The sequence below is a fragment of the Musca domestica genome, unplaced genomic scaffold, assembly GCF_030504385.1.
Source record: "Musca domestica strain aabys unplaced genomic scaffold, Musca_domestica.polishedcontigs.V.1.1 3, whole genome shotgun sequence".
NCBI classification, from domain to species: Eukaryota; Metazoa; Arthropoda; class Insecta; order Diptera; family Muscidae; genus Musca; species Musca domestica.
Window position 1 is genome coordinate 25959965 of NW_026712299.1, and position 27115 is coordinate 25987079.

At 35.5% G+C, this 27115-nt stretch overlaps 1 protein-coding gene across 1 annotated transcript in view; it reads right to left on the reverse strand.

Annotated features, from left to right (window-relative positions):
* LOC101888252 (guanylate cyclase 32E) overlaps positions 1-27115 on the reverse strand; it is a 214722-nt gene that overhangs the window by 22463 nt on the left and 165144 nt on the right. The window contains exons 12-18 of the mRNA XM_059124627.1: positions 10114-10266; positions 9772-9953; positions 9356-9476; positions 9179-9245; positions 2936-3033; positions 2558-2868; positions 1980-2149 (exon numbers count right to left, since the gene is read on the reverse strand). Of these exons, the coding sequence (XP_058980610.1) occupies positions 1980-2149; positions 2558-2868; positions 2936-3033; positions 9179-9245; positions 9356-9476; positions 9772-9953; positions 10114-10266 (1102 nt within the window). The remainder of the gene's footprint in view (positions 1-1979; positions 2150-2557; positions 2869-2935; positions 3034-9178; positions 9246-9355; positions 9477-9771; positions 9954-10113; positions 10267-27115) is intronic.

Consider the following 27115-nt stretch of genomic DNA (forward strand, 5'->3'; position numbering starts at 1 on the left):
GGATGTTACCAACGGAATGACAATGCTAATATACCCTCATTTTCAAGGTGGAGGGTATACAAATATTTATTGGAGCAATTGATATATACTGAAAACAAAATATTAAAATTCCGTTGAATATGAAAAAATCTATTCAATTTGGGCTGATACTACATATACAGGGTGAGATAAAAAAGCTGCAACAAAGTCAAATGTAATAATTTTACATTTTTTTTAATTTTATTGAATGAAAGCAAAAAAATGTCGGAATCAGCATCAAATTTTAGAATAAGTTTAGATTTGCTCGAATTGGTCACATTTGGCACGAATTATGGCCTTCAAACGGCCAATGAAACCGTCACACGCTGCCCGAATGTTGCTCTACGGTATTTTGGCCCATTCCCCGCGAAGCGCTTGCTTGAGGTGATCGACACTTCTGTATTCTTTAGTGCCAACCTTGCTTTCCAAAATACTCCAGACACAATAGTCCAAAGGATTGGTATCCGGAGATGTTGATGGCAATTGTGCGCTGAAAATGAAGCGAGGAACCTCATTTTGTCACCATTCTTGGGTGGTGCGTGCGGATTGCTATGGTGCTGAGGTCTGTTGGAATGTCCAAGGTATGCGGCCAAAATGTTTGAGTGCCCGAGGTTTTAATGCACCTTCCAGAATATTTTCGCGATAATATTCGGCATTTATTCTGATGCCACGGTCGATTATTACGAGCGGAGAGCGACCATCGGCTGTTATGGCTTCCCACACCATCACCATGGCCGGCGCTTGAGTTTTGGTGGCCAAACGAAGGTGCACATTTTTAACTGACCTCTTTGGCAAGTAAACACGATCATTTTGTTTGTGTGTACAAACTGCTGGACAACGAATGCACCCTCCAGAATATTTTTGCGATTATATTCGGCATTTATTCTCATGCCACGGTCGATTACTACGAGCGGAGAGCGACCATCGGCTGTTATGGCGTCCCACATCATTACCATGGCCGGCGCTTGAGTTCTGGTGGCCAAACGAAGGTGCACATTTTTAGCTGACCTTTTTGGCAAGTAAACAAGATCATTTTGTTTGTTTACGAACTGCTAGACTACGAATGTTTTCTCATCGGAGAAAACCAAATTCGACAGTTCACCACTTTCGGCCAAGCGAAGCAACTCTTTAGCTCTTTTGAGTCTTTTTTCTTCCTGTTGAGGTGTATGTTCTTGCACTTTTTGGAATTTCAATGGCTTTATCCCGAGCTCATTTTTCAATATTTGCCTAATGGAATATAGCGATATGTTAAGCTCACGAGCCATTTTTCGGCCACTGCGACGGGGTTTGGATCAAGTCGCTTCTTTACTTTTCGAACCATTTCTGCTGATGTTGCTGTTTTCTTCCGTCCACTTCTTTGACGTCGGGCTACGCTACCAGTATCACGGTAACGAGCGATGGTTCGAGACACAAAAGATTTATTAACATTTAAATGCCGGAGTGCTCTAACGATAGCCACTTGTGGTTTTCCGAAAAACTTTTTTTCTGGAAAATTCTCACCAAAATGATTTTGTACGCTTGTAAACAATATAATGAGCTGTCACTGGAATAATTTTAACAGCTGTCGGACGAGTGGCTTAGAAATGGCAGCAGTCTGAAGTTGGTGGCAGTTTTTTATATCATCCTGTATGTACCATGAATCGACTTAGAATTTTACGACTTATACCCTTATAGACCTTAATATACCCTCCATTGTATGGTGGAGGGTATAAAAATGCTAAAATGACCTCAGTGACTATCAGCCCCATAAATTTATTTATTTCAGTACTCAAACATCTCATCCAAATATAAATATCTCTTATCTTTTTATGTTCATTTTCCTTCCTTTCCCATATGTCTGAGATTATTTATTTTTAACACTGATTCATATTTGTAGTCCGAATGTCAATGACCTCATACGACAATTTACACAATTTTTTAAAAGAATAATAATTTATTATCATTGAACTGGAATCACTTACCCTCATGCGAGTAGGTTGTGCTGCCCCAAGGTCCTTTACGACCAATAATCTCGTATAAGACAATGCCGAATGCGTAGACATCGCCTTTTTGGGTGCCACGAGCTGGTGGCGATGGATCTCTTAAGAGTTCAGGAGCTTTCCACAAGGCACGTTTTAATTCCAAGTCTCTTCTGTTAACGACAGCAGCAACAACAATAAAACAGATAAAATGACCATTAACGTGGGAAGAAGCAAGAAACAACAACAACAACAACAAATAACTTTTGCTAGTAAATGCTTCAATGTTTCGAAAGCTGTTTCCTTTCGGTAATGTCAATTTGTGTTACTTGAAAAGCCAACAAGCCAACTTCACTACCAGCCACCAACCACTAACATGGCCAGTAACATTTTGTGAAAATGTGGCAGCAGGCCATTGAAAGTTCCAGCAAACAGAAAACAACAATTGAATTATGTCAATAGTTAGAGACTATTATTTGGTTTCCGGACAATGACACGCCACCACAAACCACGCCACCGACATGAAAAGTGAACGTAAAAACCAAGAGAAAAAAGAAACAACTTTTTTAATGCCAACTTACTTGTGGGGTTCCTCTTGACCATATTTGAATTCATGTAGACCAAAATCGGAGATTTGACACACCCATCGGGAGTCAATGAGACAATTGCTCGATCTCAAATTGCCATGCGAGATAATCTCGGAGTCGTGAAGGGCAATCATACCCTTCAGTATGTCACTGACCAGCGACGATATGAACATGTGATCCAAATGCAAATCTTCATTGGCCAGCACATCTTCGAGGCTGCCACGGGCGCAATAGGTTGTGAAAATTATGACATTTCCATGATCGATGGAGACTCCAATAAAATTGATAATATTTTCATGTCGAAGCTGTAAATGGCAATATATTTATAAGTTTTTGAGAGGAGGGGGATGAATTCAGGTGATTCTGACTTACCTCTCGCATTTGTTTTAATTCCTTACGAATGGAACGTGTTATATCTACAGTTTTCTTATAAACTCTTTTCATGGCCACAATGTTGCCACGATATAAACCTGGAAGATAACAAATTGAATGTTAAAATATTTGTTGTCTACAAATTCTCTGTAACAAATTAGGAAGTGTAACCTGGCTTGTCAATTGAAATATATTTTCGATATATGATCAATAACCTTCTAAAAAGAGTAAAGAAACGAAACGGATTAAGCTAGAATCTTAAAAATTGCACGAGAGTCAGGCTTGGTGCGAAGCCGTGTAATAAGTCTGAGTTTTTGGAAATTCGTACTAAAAGGGTAATAAAAGTACTAAAATGTAAATTTTAATTTACATTTTATATCAGACACACGGCATGGGCTAGAGTTCTGAAATTTGAAATGAGAGTCACTGATGAAGTGCAGTATGGATGTACCAAAGGGTTTTTGGAAATTCGAACTTTTAGGCTATTAAAAGTTCCAAAATGTTACTTAACTCCATAAAGGTACCATTTGGTGTTATGTGAACGGATGGAGCTAAATACTTGAAATTTAGTATGAAATCTGAAATGTTGTGTTTGGGTCGCTATTCATGTGTTGCCTGGACATATATATGTAATTTTGGCAGTGTGTATTGTACGAAAAGAACGGAATGGAACTATATTTGTTATTGGGTGAAAGGACAGAGATAAAATTCTGAAATTTGATAAATAATAATGGTGGTAGTTGGGAAATGCGTCCTTTATTTGTAGGAAAAGTTCTAAATGGTACTTAATTTGCTACTGGGAGAAGAGATAAGGTTGCAATTTTAAAATATTATTTGAAATATTACAAATAAATATTTGTAGGGATAGAGCTGTAATTTTATGTAGAGGTCACTGTTGGTTTCTAAGGTTTACATATGGAGACGTTGAAATCTTTATGTAGATCATATCCAATTGACCTGACCTGAATCGTCAAATTACAGCTTACGGTGAATAATGACGCTAAAATCATCAAAATGCCGAATATTGGGAGGTACCGTTATATGGAGGCTATACGAAGACGTGGGCCTACATTAGCAATATTTTATCATAGGATGCAGCATGGTACAATAAAAAGGTAAGTTAGAGCTACCAGCTGATTACAATTTTTTTCTATGTGTGCCCGAGTTCTGTCAATTTTATGTATGTATTTATTATTTTGAAAAATGAAAACAAAATATTTTCAAAACCAATTTGGAAGACACGTATATTGCGGCTCTAGCATTGAAGCTATTAACCAGTTTAGCCATGAAATTGAAAGATTGAACAGTTTCGATCATATTTTTGAGAGAAAATCCAGGCATTTCATTCATTTTTCGCTCTATATAACTCACTTAAAAAGTGAGGAAAAATATGAAAAAAAAAATTAAAACAATTTGTTGTATATCATTTTGAATTAGTCTGACAGGAAGCGGACATAGCGTCAGGGCTGTATTTCTGTAGTTTTACGAAGCTGTTCTACCTCCTTATTGTACCATTGTACCCTAAAATCGTCAAAATACCGAATATTGGGAGGTACCGTGCTATGTGGGCTATACGATATCGTGGACCTATATAGACATTTCTCTTCCAGGGGTAAAGTGCTTAGAAAGAACTTCTAGTATGGATTTTTAGACAATTCCATTGAAAATGTAGCTAAAATCATCAAAATACCGAATATAGGGAGGTACCGTAATATGTTTAAATCAAAATCACTAAATTGTCTTAGAATTTCACGTTGATCAAAAATATATATATCTTGTTGGGTCTACGAACTTAATATACCTTCCATACAATGTGTGGTGGAGGGTATAAAAACGATTTTAATTAGCGAAGACAACGCTTAGCCTTGACACACTTTCTGTTGTATAACAGTGTATTAGAAATATGCGGCAAATAATAAAATTAACAAGTTAAAAAGCAGTAAGTTCGGCCGGGCCGAACTTTGAATACCCTCCACCATTTGGAACGAATTTGGAAATTTTCAAAAAATAAAATTCTTAAAAAATTCTGTTAAAATTTTAAAAATATCAAATATAGCCATCTATTGGGGTCTATACGACGTGGACCTACATAGGTATTGTTTGTCATAAGCCTTTACCATATTCAAATTCGAAACTTGAATAATGTAGCTAAAATCGTCAAAATATCGGGAAGTACCAAAATTACAGGGAGGTACCGTTATATCGGAGCTGTGCGAAGACCTGCAAATGCATAGACAATTATCTGTCACAGGCTGTAGCATCCATTACGAACTTCAAATACCACATCTCAAACAATTTCGATGGGTATTGTACCTAAAATCGTCAAAATACCGAATATAGGGAGCTACTGATATATGGGGCATATACGAAGACCTGGACCTGCATAGACAATTTTCTGTCACAGATTGTAGTTCTCATAACGAACTCCAAATACGTAATTTGAAACAACACCGTTAAATGATGTCGCTAAAATCATCAAAATTCCGAATATAGGGAGGTACCGTTATATGGGAGCTATACGAAGACGTGGACAGACAGACAGACAGCCAGACAGACGGACATCGCTAAATCGACTTAGAATTTTACGCTGATAGTGCACGCATATGAATCGTACTGCAGGAGAGGACGTTCTAAGAGCTTTCCAAAACGCTATAACTTAGCCAAATCGGTAGTGGAAAATTGTACTTTTAAGATATATGTATATATATATATATATATATATATATATATATATATATATATATATATATATATATATATATATATATATATATATATATATATATATATATATATATATATATATATATATATATATCTTAAAAGTACAATTTTCCACTATCGATTTGGCTAAGTTATAGCGTTTTGGAAAGCTCTTAAAACGTCCTCTCCTGCAGTACGATTCATATGCGTGCACTATTTTTACTTTCCGCACAGTGGGCTATGTAATTTTCTCCTCTGAAAAAAAAAAAAACAATTGATGTGAGGACGACAAGATTTATGAAAAGTGTTTTAAAATAGTTATTTTTGTTTTAAAATAGTATTTTGTATATTTGGGTTGGGGGTATTATAAGCTTGATTGGGCCGAAAATTATCTAACACCTCGAAATATTGGTCCACGACATAGGAAACTATATATGGATCTTCCTAAAGTCCACCAAAACTGAACAAGCAGCCCGTTTTTTTTAAATAACCTTTACTTGAATCGTTCGTATTAAAATGCATTCGTTTTAAATTTGATTCTTATTACATTTTTTAAAGGTTTCGCCCATTTTCAAAAAGCTTTGATGAGTGAGCATTTCCATTGTCATTATTTTGTGAATATTTTGATGACATCTCATTGGATATGCTATGCTGCTTGTGGTAATCTCAATAAATTCCCAACTTACAAAAAATGTAAAAAACAATTGAAAAATGCTAAGAAAAACTTTGAAGAACATGTCTAACCAAAAACTGATGTCCTTTAATAATTCATATATAAGTTTCTCATCATATATAAGTTTCTCATCATACACATACAATTTTAGCGTAGCCAACAACAACAATGACTTCAAAACTGTTAGTAAGTAGTGGCTCTTCTAGCAACACAATTAACATTTAACGATACAGTGACATTTTGAAGGGGACTAGCCCATTTCTTGGAATGATGGCTCTCTCTCTCTCTCTCTCTCTCTCTCTCTCTCTTTCTTTGTGTAATTCCAATACAACTAAGATTAAAACTGTTTTTAGTGTCTAAATTTTATCAAATTTAACACACTTTCTTCTAATTCTGTTGAATTCGATCGTATGTGTCGAAATTCATAATATTCTTGAAATCGGATAAAGATATACAGGGTGAGATGAAAAAAACTGCAACCAACTTCAGACTGCTGCCATTTCTAAGCCAGTAGTCCGACAGCTGTTAAAATATTCCAGTGACAGCTCATTATATTGTTTACAAGCGTATAAAAGCATTTTGGTGAAAGTTTTAAAGAAAAAAGTTATTTGTGATGGAATGTGAATAAATCTTTTGTGTCTCGTACCATTGCTCGTTACCGTGATACTGGTAGCATAGCCCGACGTCAAGGAAGTGGAAGGAGGATAACAGCAACCCCAGCAGCAATGGTTCGAAAAGTAAAGAAGCGACTTGATCGAAACTCGCATCGTAGTGGCCGAAAAATGGCTCGTGAGCTGAACATATCGCAATATTCCATTCAGCAAATATTGAAAAATGAGTTCGGGGTAAAGTCATTGAAATTCCAAAAAGTGCAAGAACTTACACCGCGACAGAAAGAAATAGACTCAAAAGAGCTAAAGAGTCGCTTGGCCGAAAGTGCTGAACTGTCGAATTTGGTTTTCTTCGATGAGAAAACATTCGTTGTCCAGCAGTTTGAAAACAAACAAAATGATCTTGTTTACTTGCCAAAGAGGTCAGCTGAAAATGTTCACCTTCGGTTGGCCACTAGAACCCAAGCGCCGGCCATGGTGATGGTGTGGGCCGGCATAACAGCGGATGGTCGCTCTCCGCTCGTATTAATCGACTGTATATTACCGTGAAAATATTCTGGAGGGTGTATTAAAGCTTTGGGCACGTGAAGCGCACTGGCTTCAGCTAGTTGTCTATGTATGTGCCCGTTTAACTATAGTCACCACCACACGAAACCTCCCAAAGTTCGGTCTTTTTTAAGAATTTAACCTTATATCCCACAGAATTATTTTAACTTGTTCAATTTTGAATCCCGATACTTTTATTAAAAATGCTTTTATTTTATAGGGTACTTCAGGATGAAGGTTATTCGGTCAAGCCGGACATAACTTGTATTTACCTATTGTTCTGGTGTATAATTATTATGTTCATTAATAGAACAGTGTTGGCTTGTTAATGGTCAGGCTTAATCCCTCTTTTGTTGTTTTTATAAAAACAACGTTTGCTTATTAGTGGAGAATAATAATAATATAAATATAAATAACTTCTATTTCTGATAATAAATATATAAATAATATAAATAACTTCTATTTCTGATGTTTAATGTTTCTTGTAAATTCTTTCCAGAATATGCTTATTAGAACCTATTAGTTCGCAAATTAAAGTTTGCAAATTAAAAAATTTCTAGAAATACATAACACTTACAAAACGAAAATATGAATTGAAATATTTTTATACCCCCCACCTTGGAAAGGAGGGTATATTAACTTTGTCATTATGTTTGTAACATGTCTAAATATTTGTCGTAGACCCCATAATGTATATAATCGGCATAAAATTCTAAGTCGATTTAACGATGTCCGTCTGTCCGTCTGTCCGTCTGTCTGTTGAAATCACGTTACAGGCCACATTATTTGACGTAGAGCATAAAAATTTAGCAGAATAATTTGTATGGTGTCTAGGATGATTGGTATTGAAAATGACATATATCGGTCCACATTTTGGTCTGGTCCCCATATAACGGTACCTCCCGATATTCGGTATTTCGATGATTTTTGCCACATTTTTTCACAGATTTGTCTGAGAATTGGTATTTGTAGGTCATAATTGGTCCTAGTTCGTGTGGCGAAACATTGCATGTATAAGTCCTCGTTTTGATATAGCCCCCATATAACGGTACCTCCCGATATTCGGTATTTTGATGATTTTTGTCGCATTTTTTCATGAATTTGTCTAAAAATTAGTATTTGTTGGTCATATTTGGTTCTAGCTCCGGTGGCGAAACATTGCATGTATAGGTCCACGTTTTGGTATAGCCCCCATATAACGGTACCTCCCGATATTTAGTATTTTGATGATTTTTGCCACATTTTTTCACAGACTTGTCTAAGAATTGGTATTTGAGAGTCATAATGGGTCCTAGTTCGTGTGGCGAAACATTGTATGTATAGGTCCACGCTTTGGTATAGCCCCCATATAACGGTATATCCCGATATTCGGTATTTTTATGGTTTTTGTCACTATTTTTTTCGCGGATTTGTCTTAAAATTGGAATCAGTTGGTCATAATAGGTTCTAGCTCCGTTGGCGAAACATTGTATGTATAGGTCCACGTTTTTGTATAGCCCTATATAGCGGTACCTCCCGATACTCGGTATTTTGATGATTTTTGTCACATTTTCCCACGAATATGTCTAAAAATTGGTATTTGTGGGTCCTAATTAATTCTAATTTTTCCATTACTCTAAGGTGGAGGGTATTAAAAGTTCGGCCCGGCCGAACTTAATGTTTTTTTTACTTGTTAATTTTTCATTGTTTTCTTAACTTCTGCGAACTTACCTATGTTTGTAAAGGCCTTTTTATTTGTATCACCTCCTGTTAAAATACTTTGTCGGCATATTTGGTACTTAAAAATAATTAAAAAAGAAAAAATTAAAAAAATAAATTAAAATAAGTGCTAATGGAAGGCACTCTCTCTCTCCCTCTCTCTGACATTTCCCCTCCACCACTACTTACAATATTTTTATTCTTCAGTGTATTGTTGTAGTCATTTGCATTTTCCATATTGATAATTGTTACATCCTTCATATCGATTTTCCACAGTAGCCCGGCTAGGGTCTGCTCGTAGCGATAGTGCCTGCAACGGAGATAAATTACCAGGACAAAATTTAAAAATAATTTCAAACAATTGTTCCCAACAACAAAGTCATACATCGAGGAGCGAGAAAATCATGCGACAATTATGTTGATTGAAAGACATGTTGGTAGGCATGCCATCATGATAGGCAGGCAGGCAGTCACATTAACCGAAGAAGAAGATGATGAGCAAGAGTAAGAACAAGAAGAACATGTAGCACGTAGCAGATGAAGAGGAACAATAACATCAACAAATAAGTACGAAAACAAAACCAAAACAAAAAAATGTTCACTACTTAATTAGGAATACGGCAGCAATGACAACAAATAATCCGAAAAATGAACCCGAGGTCATATAGCGCCAATCGAGTCGTCGCTTGGGGCATAGCTCGCCATGGAAACCGCACAGCGGTTCGCACAATGGTGGACGTCCTTTCAGCCATTGGATGGGACGATCTGGTTTGACGTAACGAAATTCCTTCAAAGAAAAATACGGAATACAAAATGATGATGTACATAAATATCTTAATTAATAATATACGAATGTATTGTCATTGTTTCGCAATGTTTGTTTGGTTGGTTGGGTAGGCTGTGGGAAACACCCCATCCGTCCATCCATCCATGGGATACGCACTTACCGGAATGATTGATTGTTTATTGAAGACGAAGTAACCAACTGGCTGCATGGACATCTTCGCCAGGGAATTGGCCTTGTTCAAGCCATTCGAATCACTTTGCAAAGAGATTACCGAATAATTTCCCTCGGCATCGCCGTTCATGTCGATGTGTACCTGGAGAATACAAAATTACGACAGAGTGATTAACGTTACAGTTAAGTGCAAACATGACACAAACGGAGCTAGCTAACAATAAATTATCGTATAAATATTGACAATTGTAATTGCGGATGTGAGTCGATATCACTTGGGACGTGAAACGAAGGGGGAGAGAGAGAGAGTGTGGAAATTACTAGAAAATGTACATATATAGTGTCCTGTTATTAAAAAAATCAAATAGCAAAAGTTTTTTATACCCTCCACCATACATAGTATGGAGGGTATATTAAGTTCGTCATTCCGTTTGTAACTCATCGAAATAATCATTTCAGAGCCAACAAAGTATATATATTCTTGATCAGCGTAAAATTCTAAGACGATTTAGCCCTGTCCGTACGTCTGTCCGTCTGTTGTAATCACGCTACAGTCTAAACGAATTAAGATAGGGAGGGCTATATCAGTCCACGATATCGTATAGCCCCCATATAACGGTACCCTCCGATATTCGGTATTTTGAAGATGTTAGCCACATTTTTTAAATGGAATTGTCTGAAAATTCACACAAGTAGTTCCTTGTGAATATTTTACCCCCTGAGAGAGAATTGTCTAAATAGGTCTACGATATCGTATTTCCCCCATATAACGGTACCCCCGATATTCGGTATTTTGATAACTTTACCCACATTTTTTAACGGAATTGTCTGTAAATCCACACAAGGAGTTCCTTGTGGGTACTTTATACCTCGGCAGAAAATTATCTATATAGGTCCACGATATCGTATAGCCCCCATATAACGGTACCCTCCGATATTCGGTATTTTGACGATTTTAGCCATATTTTTCAATGGAAGTGTCTGAAATTCCACAAGAGGTGTCCCTTGTGAGTATTCTACCTTCTGAAAAAGAATTGTCTATATAGGTCCACGATATCGTATATCCCCCATATAACTGTACCCCCCGATATTCGGTCTTTTGATGATGTTAGCCACATTTTTCAATGGAATTGTCTTAAAATCCACACAAGTAATTCCTTATGGGTACTTTATACCTCGGAAGAGAATTATCTATATAGGTCCACGATATCGTATATCCCCCATATAACTGTACCTCTTGATATTCGGTATTTTGATGATGTTAGCCACACTTTTCAATGGAATTGTCTTAAAATCCGCACAAGTAGTTCCTTGTGAGTACTTTACCCCTGAAAGAGAATTGTCTATACAGGTTCACGATATCGTATATCCCCCATATAACGGAACCCTCGATATTCATTATTTTGATGATTTTACCCACATTTTTCATGGGAATTGTCTGAAATCCACACAAGGAGTTCCTTGTGGGTACTTTATACCTCGGCAGAGAATTATCTATATAGGTCCACGATATCGTATAGCCCCCATATAACGGTACCCTCGATATTCGGTATTTTGATGATTTTAGCCACATTTTTTAACGGAAATTGTACACAAGGTTTTTTTTTTGTGAGAATTCTTTATATATGTTAATGATATAGTATAGCACCCATATAACGGTACCCCCGATATTCGGTATTTTGATGATTTTAGCCACATTTTCAAATCGTATTGTCTGAAAATCCACACAAGGAGTTCTTTGTGAGCACTTTACTCTCTGAAAGGGCATTGTCTATATAGGTCCGCAATATCGTATATCCCCCATATAACGGTCAGTAGTTTGATGATTTTAGCCACTTTTTCCAATGGAATTATCTGAAAATCCACACAAGGAGTTCATTGTGAGTACTTTACACCCAGATTTAGATTTGTCTTAATAGGTCCACAAAGGTCCACAATATCATATATATCCCCATATATCGGCACCTTCCTATATTAGATATTGTAAAGATTTAAAAAAAACCAGTAAGGAAAGCTCAAAAGTCGGGCGGGGCCGACTATATGATACCCTACACCACTATGCATATTTAGTAGAGCTCTCGTAAAAAGGTTTATACAGGGCATTTCAGAGCTCTATGAGATATTTGGTACAAAATCAAAATCTATCTAATTCTATCGTGCATTTTACGAACTATAGCTATCTCTGAACCGGGTTTCTCCAAATTTTACGTATTAGCTTCTAGACTGAATTCGGTCTTATGTACGAAAATTCAGGTGATTTGGGCTGATATTGACCATTTAGTGCACATTTAACCCGAAATCGGATGAATATATATATGGGAGCTATATCCAAATCTGAACCGATTTCGATAAAATTTAAAACAGCTATTTCTGTGCTCCATCTAATACCTGGTACCAAATATCACGGTTGTGGAGTGCATAGTAGGAATGTGAGGGACTTAAAGATCAAATCGGATGAAAGATATATATGGGAGCTATAGCTATATCTGAACCGGTTTGATATACTTGCTTCTAGGCCGAACTCGGTTGGGTGTGCCAAAATTCAGGTAATTTGGACTGATAGTGGACATTTGGTGCACATTTAACCCGAAATCGGATGAAGATATATATGGGAGCTATATCTAAATTTGATCCGATTCTCACCAATATCTATAGGGTTCGTCCTTGGGCCAAAAAAATATTGTTTGGAAAATTTCATCTCAATCGGATAATAAATGCGACCTGCATTTTGTTCACAAGAATACATGGACAGACGGACGGACGGACGGACGGACGGACAGACGGACTGACATGCATAAATCGACTCAGAAAGTGATTCTATGAAGGTTCTCAAAAGTAACTATGGGTCTATCTCGTTTCCTTCTCCATGTTACAAACAAATGCACAAAGACATAATACCCTTACCACTATGTGGTGTAGGGTATAAAAATTAATGGATTTTATTTTTTTTTTTTAATTTTCTAATTCGTTCCAAATGGTGGAGGGTATTCAAAGTTCGGCCCGGCCGAACTTAATGGTTTTTTACTTGTTTAATCACAGAAAGTGAATTGTCATTCCCTCCGCCATACTGCGGACACGGTATTATGTATTTGTACGAAATAGACCCACAGTTCCTTTCGATGATCTTCATAGGATCACATTTTGAGGTGATTTATCCACGTCTGTCCGTCTATCAATGTATTTTTGTAAACAAAGTACAGGTCGCATTTAATATCCCTCAACCATATGGCTAGAGGGGGTATATATAATTTGATACGGCCATAATCGAAATAACGGTTTTCAACCCTAGGTCTCGCGCGATAGCTCTCGGAGGGAGTATCCGATTGGGTCGAAACTTGGTACACCATAATATTATTTTCAAACTAAAATCGAGTTCGGAGATGGGTAACATCAGTCCACTCCTTCTGGTACCTGCCCCACAATAGGTCGAAATTTTCAAAAAAAAAAAAATGTTACTGCACAGAAAAAGAAAGGATAATATGATTTTGCTCCAACAACTGGAAATCCTAATATTTTCATCAGTGCTAGGTCAGGTGCGAAAATGGAAAATATCGGTCCCCTCCACCAAGTGGAGGAGGTACAAAGGGGTACAAATTTAAATAATTATAAAATGTTATGTAATAGTTCGATTGTCCTTAAATTACAAACATAACAATCATTTTTTAACCCAAGGTCTGGTGTGAAGATGGAATATATCAGTCCACTCCTTCTGGTATCTCGATGGGTTAAAATTTTGAATATCCATGAAGATTGTAAAAAAAAAATTAGCATCAGATTCCATTCAAATTTGGTATATCTCAAAATTTCTATCAACACAAAATCTCTTATGAATATGGTAGAGATCGGATCATTTCTTCTGGTACCTCCCCCACATAGGGTTCAAGATTTCGAAAAACAAAACGCTCAAAGAAAGCGAAATAAGCATCCAAATCTCTTCAAATTTCACACATACAAACATTTTTGCTAACACAAGATCTGTTGTGAAGATGATATATATATGTGCGAACCCCTTCTGGTAACTCACCCACAAAGGGTCACAATTTTCCACACTTCTATCTGTCATAACAAATCAGTGACTCTTTACAACCTAAATATTTCCCTCAATCAGAAACCTGAGATGTATGTGAAATTTATGATTTCACATAGAATTGGATATAAATGTTCGATTTTCTTGTAATTTTATATATATCAATATTTTTACCTGTATTAGATGATGGGATACTTCGGTCGACTATATCTGGTACCCCACGCACATTTAAACATTTTCTAAAAATTATCACATGTGTCATATAAACCTGGCACGTCGCAATATTTTTATCATATTTATTTAGGTCCGATACAAAATGGACAATATTGGCCCATTCCTTCGGAACCCATGCCTTAGAGGGTCAAAAATTTGAATAATCATAAGAGAAGTCAAAAAATATTTAAATAATCGCCCATTATTTGAGGGTATACATCTGTCGGCAAAACCGACCGATACTTTTTAACTTGTTAAAGGAAGAGATTAATTCATTTGTATACCCTCCATCTTGGAAAGATGGGTAAATTAAATTTGTAATTCCGTTTGTATATTCGTCATAGACCCCATAAAGTATATATATTCATGATCAGCATAAAATTCTTAATCGATTTAACGATGTCCGTCTGTCTGTCTGACCTTGGTCTGTCTGTTGAAATAACGATATAGCCCACATTATTTGACGTCAAGCTTTTAAATTTGAAGTGGTAGTTTGTATTGTTTCTAGAATGGTTGGTATTCAAAATGAAATATATGGGTCCACGTTGTAGGGATAGCCCCCACATAATGGAAGCTACCGATATTCGGTATTTCAATGGTTTTATAATTTTTTTTTTACAAATTTGTGGAAAAACTGGTATTTTTAGTTCGTTATGGGTTCGAGCTCCATGACGGAACATTGTATATATAGGTTTAGGTTTTCGTATAGTCACCATATAAAAGTACCTCCCGGTATTCGGTATTTTGATGATTTTTGCAACATTTTTTTTCAGTTTTGGGTTCCAGCTTCGGTGACAGAATATGGGTAATATAGTCACATATAAGGGCACTTCCCGATATTCTGTATTTTGATGGTTTTAGCCACGTTTTCCCTCGGATTTGTATAAAAATCGGTTGTTATAGTTCGTTATGGGTTCTTGCTCCAGAGGCCGAACATTGTATATATAGGTTCTCGTTTTTGTATAGACCCCATATAATGGTACTTACCGATGTTCGGTATTTTTATGATTTTTGTTAGATTTTTCCACGGGCTTGTCTAAAAGTTGGTATTTATAGTTCGTAGAACGTTCAATATCTAGGTCCAAGTTTTCCTATAGCGCACATATTACTTTTTTTCGAAAACTCTAACTCTAACTAACTCTAACTAACATTCTCCTACCATAATTAATCTGATTTTACTTATTCATATTTAATTCGAAACATTTTAATTGTAATTTGAAAATTCTATTTTTAATTCGAATCATTCGAATTGTAATTCGAATTATTCCATTCGTAATTCGAATTATTTCATTCGTAATTCGAATTATTCCAATTGTAATTCGAATGGTTCATTTTGTAATATTAAATGGCATAATTCGAAATATAAATAAGATCATTCGAATTACAATTGGAATAATTCGCTTTTACTAACGCTTTTTTTTACAAATGGATTAATTTAATTCGAATAATTCGAAATACTATTGGTATAATTGAATTTCAACTGAAATAATTCGAATTACAAATGGAATTCCGGAATTGCAAATGAAATGTTACGAATAAAATCAGAAATTATTCGAATTACAAATGAAAACCAGTAAAGAAAGTCCTAAAGTCGGGCGGGCCGATTTTATGATACCCCACACCACTTTGCTAATTTAGTTGAGCTCAACATAACAATTACAATTTTTATGGGAGAATTCAATCATACACCCTATGATTATAATTGAAAATTCAAGGGACTAAATATGCCGAAGCATTTGTATCTTTTAAATTCGGACTTGTATTGCCCATTTGGTGCAAAATTAATTAGAAATCAGATAAAGATATATATGGGAGCTATATCCAAATCTGAACCAATCTCGATAAAATTTGGCAAAGCTTTTTCTGAGTTGTATTTGATATATTTCCCTGAATATCGTTGTTACGGAGTGCATATTACGGCTGTGGGTAACAAATATAACAAATCGGATGAACAGTTTATAAGGGAGCTTTAGCTATATCTGAACCGATCTTCACCAAATTTGGCATACTACCTTCTAGACTCAATTCGGTCGTATGTGCCAAATTCTATCCCATTTGGGCAAATATTAGACATTTGGTACACAATAAAATTTAAATCGGACGAAGTTATATATGGGAGCTATATCCAAATCTGAACCGATTTCGATAAAATTTAGCAAAGGTATATCTGAACTGCATTTGCCATATTTCCCCAAATATTGTTGTTAAAGAGTGCATATTACGGCTGCGGAAGACAAAAATAACAAATCGGATGAACAATATATATTTGAGCTATAGCTATATCTGAACCGATTTCGATCAAATTTGTCATACTTATTTTCAGGCCTAATTTGGTTGTATGTTCAAAATTCCATACTATTCAGGCTGATATTACACGTTTGATGCAAAATAAAAGGCAAATCGGACGAAGATATATATGGGAGCTATATCTAATTTTTTACCGATAATCTCCAATTTCAATAGGGCTCGTCCTTGGGCCAAACAAATGGATAATAAATGCGACCTGCATTTTGTTCACAAGAATACATGGACAGACGGACTGACATGCATAATCAACTCAGAATGTGATTCTATGCAGATCGTCAAAAGGAACTATGGGACTATCAGGGTATAAAGATAAAGCTGAGAAAGGTAGAATAACCCGAACCTAATTTTTAATGCATATCTCATATTATGACTAGATCGACTGCAAATGTCTTGAAACACTGTCTTGAATCTTTATTTTGATGAGACACATTTTAGGCTATCAAATGATATTAACCTCTGTTGCCAGAGTAATATTTTTTGCCCATACTCCCGTTTTAACGTAAAGTGGCTTGACATTTATTTCCCTTAGACGTAACACAATACATGTACGCTAAGCGATACAGCCTCTTCTCTTCATTTCAACTTAACCAAAAGCCACTGAACTTTTCCGACACAGTTGACCTGCCCAACAAGGAAAACACAATTATTCTACCACAGCTATCATGTTTCAATAGAATTGATCAAAAAAAATCCATTCTTAAAATAGGCATTCAATTCAATTTAAAATACCCTGGGCAATGATTGCTGAGGCAATTGAACTGATATCAATTGTTGCCGAACATATTTCTGTTGTTAACATATTTTTTGTGAACAAAAGTGAGAGCAAAAAAAAAAAAAAAAAAACAAATTCCACGTTCATCACCACTGAGTATAAAGTACCTCCAACACTGCAAAGCCAATATGCATTCATCGATGAATTGAAAACTGTGTTGAGAAATTTTTGTTCCAATTTTTCCGAAATGGCTTTGTTCAGCAGCATTGTTCCCATGTCCGAGTGGGAAGCACATATCAATAAATTTTTGAGTGCAAATTTGAAGAGCATAGATTATCTTTGCAGATCCCTAGCATAAGCTGCAATATAGGAAATTTTACATGACTGCTTGTTATCAATTGAAGTATATTTGGCAAGAAATTGTTGAACCTTGAACCTCAATATCAAATTTCGGGATTCCAGCTCTATACATTTACTCAATACCGTATTTAAGTACTCATTTGCAAAACCGTTCCGTATCTTAATCCAAGACACCAAAAATTATTGTAATACAAAATTTCACGGTTCCGGCTCTATCCCTTCACCCAATACAAAATTACTATTACCTATATATAAAACTTTAGAATTTTCTTCCCTTAACCGCAAACAATAACAGAGACATTCATATCAAATCTCAGGATACCAGATCTATACCTTCGCCCAACACCACACTTGGTAACATTTAGTTGTCTTTGTAAAATTATGCTAATCGTTTTTAAAATGATCTCCAATATAAAATTGCAGAGTTTCAGCTCTGTAATTCCCCCATTACCAAATTTAGTACCATTTAGAATGATTATAGTATGCATATCCAAAACCAGCTCCTCCTCTCAATCACAGACGACAGATACCAACAGAGGCATCAATATGAAATTTGAGGATTCCAGCCCTATCCCTTCACCCAATACAAAATTTAGTACCATTTTGAACTTTTCGTACAAACCAACGAATTCCCAAACCACCGCCCAATCTCAAACACATATACCATTAGTAATCTAAATATCACTCAATACCAAATATAGTACGAGTACCATTCAGCACTTTTCATACAATTATAGTACACATTTCCAAAACCACGTCCATAATGCCCTGTCTGTTCATTCAAAACCAAATTGTACCACAAGAGCACTATTTCATACTTTTCGTGCGCCTATAGTACACTTTTCCAAAACTACCTCTTTATCACAAACTTACCACCAACAAGGATCCCATTACAAAATCCCCAAATGCCAGTTTTATCCTTTCAACCTAAACCAATTTTTGTCCAAATTTAGTACCGATTTGTACAATTTGCAAACTTATTACAAATTTTGAAAATCACCTACATAAAACTTACTTTCCAACCTTTATTCTCATACCAAATTTCAACTCTCGTCGTTAACATAATACCAAATGGTACCATTGTTGAAGTTTAGTACCATTTAAGACGTTTAGTACCATTAAGACGTTAAAGTTCGAACTTCCATCCTTTGGTAAATCTATCCTGCACTCCATTAGTGAATATCATTCCAAATCTCAGAATATTAAGTTTCTTGTATATGTTAGTACCTTTTTAGTACAAATTTCCAAATACCAAACCTACATCCTTGAAGAAAGTGAATTCAGCCTTGAAGAAAGTGTATCAAATTTGGTGGAAATCGGATATAGGTATAGGTCCCATATATATATTTCATTGGATTTTGCATTTAGGTCCTTTACACCCGTAAAATGCTTTCCACAATAACGGTATTTGGTACCAACTATCAGATTCAGAAAAGAAATACCTCTGCTTCGGTTCAGATTTAGATATAGCTCCCATATATACCTTCATCCGATTTAAGGTTTACTGTTCCTAAAAAGTGTAATATCAGCTCAAATAGGATGGACTTTGATTATTATTGATTCAGACACAAAAGCCTTGGTCAAATTTATTAGAAATCGATTCAGAGGAGGATATATCTATTTATACCCTACATCACAAGGTGGTCAGGGTGTTATGTATTTGTGCATTTGTTTGTAATAGGCAAAAGGAAACGAGATAGACCCATAGTTCCTTTTGATGATCTACATAGAATCACATTCAGAGTCGATTCATGCATGTCCGTCCGTCCGTCTGTCCGTCTGTCAGTCCGTCTGTCCGTCCGTCTGTCTGTCTGTCCGTCCGTCTGTCCATGTATTCTTGTGAACAAAATGCAGGTCGCATTTATTACCCGATCCAGATGAAATTTTGCACAAACCATTTGTTTGGCCCAAGGACGAACCCTGCTAAAATTGGAGATAATCGGCAAAAATGTAGATATAGCTCCCATTTATATCTTCGTCCGATTTGCCTTTTATTGTGCACCAAACGTGTAATGTTAGCCCGAATAGTATGGAATTTTGCACATACAACCAAATTAGGCCTGGAAATAAGTATGCCAAATTTGATTGAAATCGGATCAGATATAGCTATAGCTCCAAAACATATTTTGCATCCGATTTGTTATTTTAGTCCTCCGCAGCCGTAATATGCACTCTATAACTACAATATTTGGGGAAATATATCAAATACAGCTATAACTACAATATTTGGGGAAATATATCAAATACAGCTCAGAAATACCTTTGCTATCTCCCATATATAACTTCGTCCGATTTACCTTTAATTGTGCACCAAACATCTAATATTTGCCCAAATGGGATGAAATTTACAACATACAACCGAATTGAGTCTAGAAGCTAGTATGTCAAATTTGGTGAAGATCGGTTCAGATATAGCTATAGCTCCCATATATATTGTTCATCCGATTTTTTATATTTGTTACCCACAGCCGTAATATGCACTCTGTAACAACAATATTTGGGGAAATATATCAAAAACAGTTCAGAAACACATTTGCTAAATTTTATCGAGATCGGTTCAGATTTGGATATATATATAACTTCGTCCGATTTACTTTTTATTGTGCACCAAACGTCTAATATTTGTCCAAATGGGATGGAACTTGGCACTTACGAACGAATTGAGTCTAGAAGCAAGTATGTCAAATTAGGTGAAGATCGGTTCGGATATAGCTATAGCTCCCATATATATAGTTCATCCGATTTGTTATATTTGTTACCCACAACCGTAATATGCACTCCGTAACAACGATATTCAAGGAAATATATCAAATACAGCTCAGAAATATCTTTGCCAAATTTTATCAAGATCGGTTCAGATTTGGATATAGCTCCCATATATATCAAATGGGCAATACAAGTCCGAATTTAAAAGACACATATGCTTCGGCATATTTAGTCTTTTGAACTTTAAATTATAATTATAATCATAGCGTGTATGGTTGAATTCTCCCATAAAAACTTTTAGTTGTTATGTGGAGCTCTACTAAATTAGCAAAGTGGTGTAGGGTCGGCCCGCCCGACTCTAAGACTTTCTTTACTGGTTTTCTGTACGCGATTACACCCCCTCTTCCCTATTCGTACCGCCCTCCCCCGCTCTTTTTTCACGAATTTGGTATTTAGAGTTCGTAATATCTATATAATCGGTATTTTCATGTACCGATATTCAGTATTCTAATATTCCTAGCTAATATATAAAAATCCGTATGGCAGAATCTCCAGCTTCAAAAGCATAGAAGTTCTGAACAATAAATACAGTTCTTAGCATTTTGTTCTTTTTATTTTGCTCAACCACAAAATCACATTCATGCTCCAATTCATTACAAAAATAAGAAGATAAAAACAAATGTTTCCTTTATTTCCGGCCAGTATTCAATTAATGAACAAACTCCCAACGCTCCATATCACCTTTAAGTTTTCGAATATTTCCTTCAAAATCGTATTAAATTTTATTGTGACATTTTCTTTCTTTGAGGTTTATGATAGCATAAATCAGACATTCATAAAAACAAATTTGCGGTCGATTTTTCTTCTCATATTTTTTTTGCTTGTAAGCAAATTCTGACGACCTTTGACCCCCTAATCCTCATAAAAAAATAGAAAAATATTTGTGGTCACACAATCTTGTTTTGTTTTTTTGCAGACTCACAATAAATTTTTAATTGTTTTCAATTTTAAATGATGTTGTCGTTTTGGTTGGGTTTTTTCTTTATTTTTCTGCAAAAAAGGATTATTTGTAGAAATGTTTTTATTCAAGTCACTACTTCAGTTGAATTTTGAAAGTAGTTATTGAGCACTGGCAGAATTACTCTTTTTATTTTGTGGCAGCATTTGTTTTGTAAAATTAAGTTTTCAAAAAATGGGTATGAAAAGGTTGAGCTTTTAAGTGTAATGACACTTTAAGGCGATTAAAGTGGATAACATTAGTAGAATAATTAAAATAATGAAAATGGATATTGAATGAATGCATTGTAAACAAGTGTTGAGGCCTAAGGAAATTCATCATCAAGTTTTCAAGCAAATAATCTAAATAATTAAGTGTGTTTTCACTTAACTATGTTCGGGCGTTATTGCACCGAATGTTTCCATTCTCGATTTAATTGATTCAATACATCGCACATTGTGACATAACATTTTCCAGTATTTTCAATTTATTGCCAAACATACTTTAATTCCAAACTGTCAGGCTTATGAAAATTCTTGTATAGCTATATATCCTAGTGATCCACAAAGATACTCGATGCTCTAAAAAATTGCTTCCATGAAATAATTGCTTTGTGCTTCCCACTCGAAACAACTATAAATATTGGACATGGGAACAATGCTGTTGAACATAGTCATCTCGGAAAAATTGGAACAAAAATTTCTCAACACAGTTTTCAATTCATCGACGAATGCATATTGGCTTGGCAGTGTTGGAGGTAATTTATACTCAGCTGTGATGAGAGAGGACTTCGTTTTTTGCCTCACTTTGTTTCACAAAAATACGTTAACAACAGAAATATGTTCGGCAACAATTGGAATCCGTTCAATTGCCCCAGCAATCATTGCCTAAGGTATTTTAAATAGAATTGAATGTATATTTAAACAAGTAAGCAAAGGCTATAGTCGTGCGGGGCCGACCATGTAATACCCTACAACACTACAATATGTTAGACGCCCCCTTATATCCAAATCCATTTTGGAAGATTTTGCTATTGAAATTATGTCACGGTGCACAGCCCAGATATTACCTTCAGCATTTTGGCCAGGGACATTTGCCCAATATTTACGCACTCCGTCGTGTTGTTAGTTGTTGTGGTCCATTTTTACAGCTAAATATAATCCAATGGTCATCCAAAATGCTAGAATTCTTCCCTGTACTTAACGCTCTTCTCTGGCATGTCGAATGGCTTCTATTGTGTGATCTGGAATTTTTTTCGGTTTTTGATTCATTTGAACCCCTAATATTTTGCGATCATCTCCAAAAGCAAGAGGCACTTTTGTATCTCCAAATTTAGACTCATCTATATGATTTTCTTGTCTACGATATTTGGCTATATTCGTCAACGAAATCAGCATAAAAAAGCCAGAAGTTCTCCTTTTGTGTATTTCGGATATCACATGTAAGTAATGTTGGTATTTTTTAAAGAGAAATAGTGGTCCATTCTACCAGCTGTCTTAAATTCTAACTTCATGCGAGATTTCGTGTCCTTTGGTTTCTATTTGTGACGTTTATAACGGCTGCAAAATCAGGAACATTTTGAATTGCTGGTCTATTTCAACCCCTAAATATATTGCGAACATCTTTGAAAACAATAGGCCTAGCCCTTCTGAGCATAGCCCTACCCTTTTCGTGAGGATCGGACGATAATTGCAATCTGCATATAATATCCCCAACCAGTGTTGTAAGGTGAAAAATATTAAAAAACCAGTAAAGAAAGTCTTAAAGTCGGGCGGGGCCGACTTTATGATACCCTACACCACTTTGCTAATTTAGTAGAGCTCCACATAACAATTAAAAGTTTTTATGGGAGAATTCAATCATACACGCTATGATTATAATTATAATTTAAAGTTCAAAGGACTAAACATGCCGAAGCATTTGTATCTTTTAAATTCGGACTTGTATTGACCATTTGGTGCACAATTAATTTGAAATCGGATAAATATATATATTGGAGCTATATCCAAATCTGAACCGATCATGATAAAATTTGGCAAAGATATTTCTGAGCTGTATTTGATATATTTCCCTGAATATCGTTGTTACGGAGTGCATATTACGGTTGTGGGTAACAAATATAACAAATCGGATGAATAATATATATGGAGGCTATAGCTATATCTGAACCGATCTTCACCAAATTTGACATGCTAGCTTCTAGACTCAATTCGGTCGTATGTGCCAAATTCCATCCCATTTGGACAAATATTAGACGTTTGGTGCACAATAAAAGGTAAATCGGCCGAAGTTATATATGGGAGCTATATCCAAATCTGAACCGATGTCGATAAAATTTTGCAAATGTATTTCTGAGCTGTATTTGATATATTTCCCTAAATATTGTTGTTGCTGAGTGCATATTACGGCAGCGGTGGACAAAAATAACAAATCGGATGAACAATATATATGGGAGCTATAGCTATATCTGAACCGATTTCGATCAAATTTGGCATACATATTTTCAGGCCTAATTTGGTTGTATGTGCAAAATTCTATACTATTCGGACTGATATTACACGTTTGGTGCACAATAAAAGGCAAATCGGACGAAGATATATATGGGAGCTATATCTAAATTTTGACCGATTATCTCCATTTTCAATAGGGTTCGTCCTTGGGCCAAACAAATGATTTGTGCAAAATTTCATCTGGATTGGGCAATAAATGCGAACTGTACTTTGTTTACAAAAATACATGGACAGACGGACGGACGGACGGACATGCATAAATCGACTCAGAATGTGATTCTATGCAGATCTTCAAAAGGAACTATGGGTCTATCTCGTTTCCTTTTGCCTGTTATAAACAAATGCACAAAGACATAATACCCTGACCACCTTGTGGTGTAGGATATAAATATGTTAACAAAAGAAATATGTTCGGCAATAATTCAAATCAGAGATATGGAGGTGGTTTTGAAAATGTGTACTATAATTGTACCAAAAGTACCAAATTGTTTTATTGAGTGAAGGGATAGAGGTGGAACCTTCCCAAGCATACTTCAATTGAAAACAAGCGGTTACGTGAAATTTCCTATATTGCAACTTATCCTTTGGATCTGCGAATATACTCTATGCTCTTTAAAATTCCTCCCATGAAAAAATTGCTATGTGCTTCCAACTCGAAACAACTATTAATATTGGTCATGGGAACAATGCTGCTGAACAGAGGCATCTCGGAAAAATTGGAACAAAAATTTCTCAACACAGTTTTCAATTTATCGATGAATGCATATTGGCTTGGCAGTGTTGGAGGTAATTTATACTCAGCTGTGATGTGAGAGGAATTCGTTTTTTGTCTCACTTTGTTTCACAAAAAATATGTTAACAAACGAAATATGTTCGCAACAATTGGAATCAGATCAATTGCCTCCGCAATCATTGCCTAAGGTATTTTAAATAGAATTGAATGTATATTTAAAGAATGGATTTTGTTGGGCGGTATTGGCGAAAAATGTCAATTGTTTCGGAAAAGTTCAGTTCCTTTCGGCTGGTTTGAAATGAAAAGAAGAGGCTATATCCATTTCAGAGCATTTGGCGTCGACTTAGCCATATCGTCTGTGCGTCTGTCTTGACGGTTAATGTGCATTATAAATTTTAAAGGAAATGTCTAATTTCATCCAAATTTGGTGGATCGTAATATTTATCAAAATCAGATCGAGTTCAAAGATTGACGAAATCGGCCCACTACTGTTTAATATAACTAACCAGCAAAGAAAGGCGCAAAGTCGGGTGTGCCGATTTTTGATACCCAACACAAATTTTGTAAGGAATTTATGTAAAGAAAATACGATCGAAAGGATGTAATATACATGAAAGTACCTCTTAATCAGTCCTTTTCATCGATTTCTACTAAAATTTGACGGACTGAAATTCATCAAAATTCATATTTTTTGAGCTGATATTTCACTTTATATTCACAATAAACGAGAAATCGAATAGAGATATATATGGGAGCTAGGAATTAGGTATTTCCACGCTGTCTCTGATAACGGGAACCAAATATGGTTGTTGTGGAGAGAATTTGACGTGTGTGAGGAATTTAAATACAAAATCGGATGAAACATATATATGGGACCAAAAGTTATATCTGGACCGATTTTCATCAAATTTGACACATTTTCTTCCGATCTCGATAAAATTTGGCAAAAGTATTTCTGAGATGTATTTTATATATATTCCCGAATGTCGTTACCACGAAGTGCATATTACGGCTGTGAAGGACCAATTCAACAAATTGGATGGACAGTATATATAGGAGCTATAGCTACATTTGAACCGATTCCCACCAAATTTGAACACTTATTTCCAATTTTTATCCTATTTGGACTAAGAACCAAATGTGTGGTTCGACCTTGGACTAAACAAATGTTTTATGCTACATTTTATTTTGATCGGGCAATAAATGCGACCTGTACTTTGTTTACAAAAATACATGGATAAATCGACTCAGAATGTGATTCTATGCAGATCATCATGGGAAATATGTGCCTAACTCGATTCTTTCTCTATGTTACAAACAAGTGCATAAATACATAATACCCTGACCACAGTGTAGTGTGGGGTATAAAAATGTTCAATGTTTATATAGAGATGTTCGTCCGTCTCGCTAGTGTTGGCAATTTCGAAAGGAGTATCAGATTTCATTCAAACTTTGTATGCACTTTTATAGTATTAATAACAAACTTAGATCGGGTTCGGAAATGGGCAATATCGGTCTAATCCCCCCTGCTTTTTTGGCAGTAGTCGGCACCACTTGCTAATTGTCGGTATGGCATGCTCCAACAGTCGGCATACCAATTTTTTTGTAAGATTAATTAATAATAATAATAAATTAATTCATTAAAATATAATATTTTTGTTTAGTTAAACTGATTCGACGTCTTTATTGTACTTTTCTTAAGAATATGGATTGTTGAGGACCTTCACAGACAAAAAATTTAATTTTTATTAGAATAAATCATCTTTTCTTAGCGAAATTGTACACAAAGATAGCTGACAATATATGTGAAGTAAACAAAATACATTTAGTTATAATAGTTTCATTTATTTGGGCTTAAAAATAAAAAGTGCCGACTACTGGGACATGCCGAACTTAGGCACACTTATCCTATATGATGTGAAAATGGTAGATGTTTGTTCACTTCTTCTGCTGTCAGGGGTCAACATTTTGAGTAATTATAACCTCCATTACATACGAAACAAGTCAGCGCTTTTTTTCAAACTTCGTGTAGCTCCATATTTTTGTCAACCATTAGATATGTAAATATGGGATATATAGGTCCAATCCTTAAACACGCAGACGGCTGAAGCTATAATCTTTAAATTTTGGGTGAGGGTCACTCTTTGTCCGAGAGGGGTCATATAAGGGTCGGTTGTTGGAAAGTGGTACTACTAAATGTGATACCCGTTGTATTTTAGCAAGCAGTAGACCTAGAAGTCTTAAATTTGGCACAAGGGATACTAATGGAGTGCATGAAAGATGTACCATTTCGGAAAATTTGGAAATTCGCACTATAAGTGTACGAAAAGTACTAACATGTATAACATTTGATGCCATATCGTATCATGTGAACGGTTAGAGCTAAAAAAAACTTGAAATTTGGAATGAGAATCAAAGGTACAGTC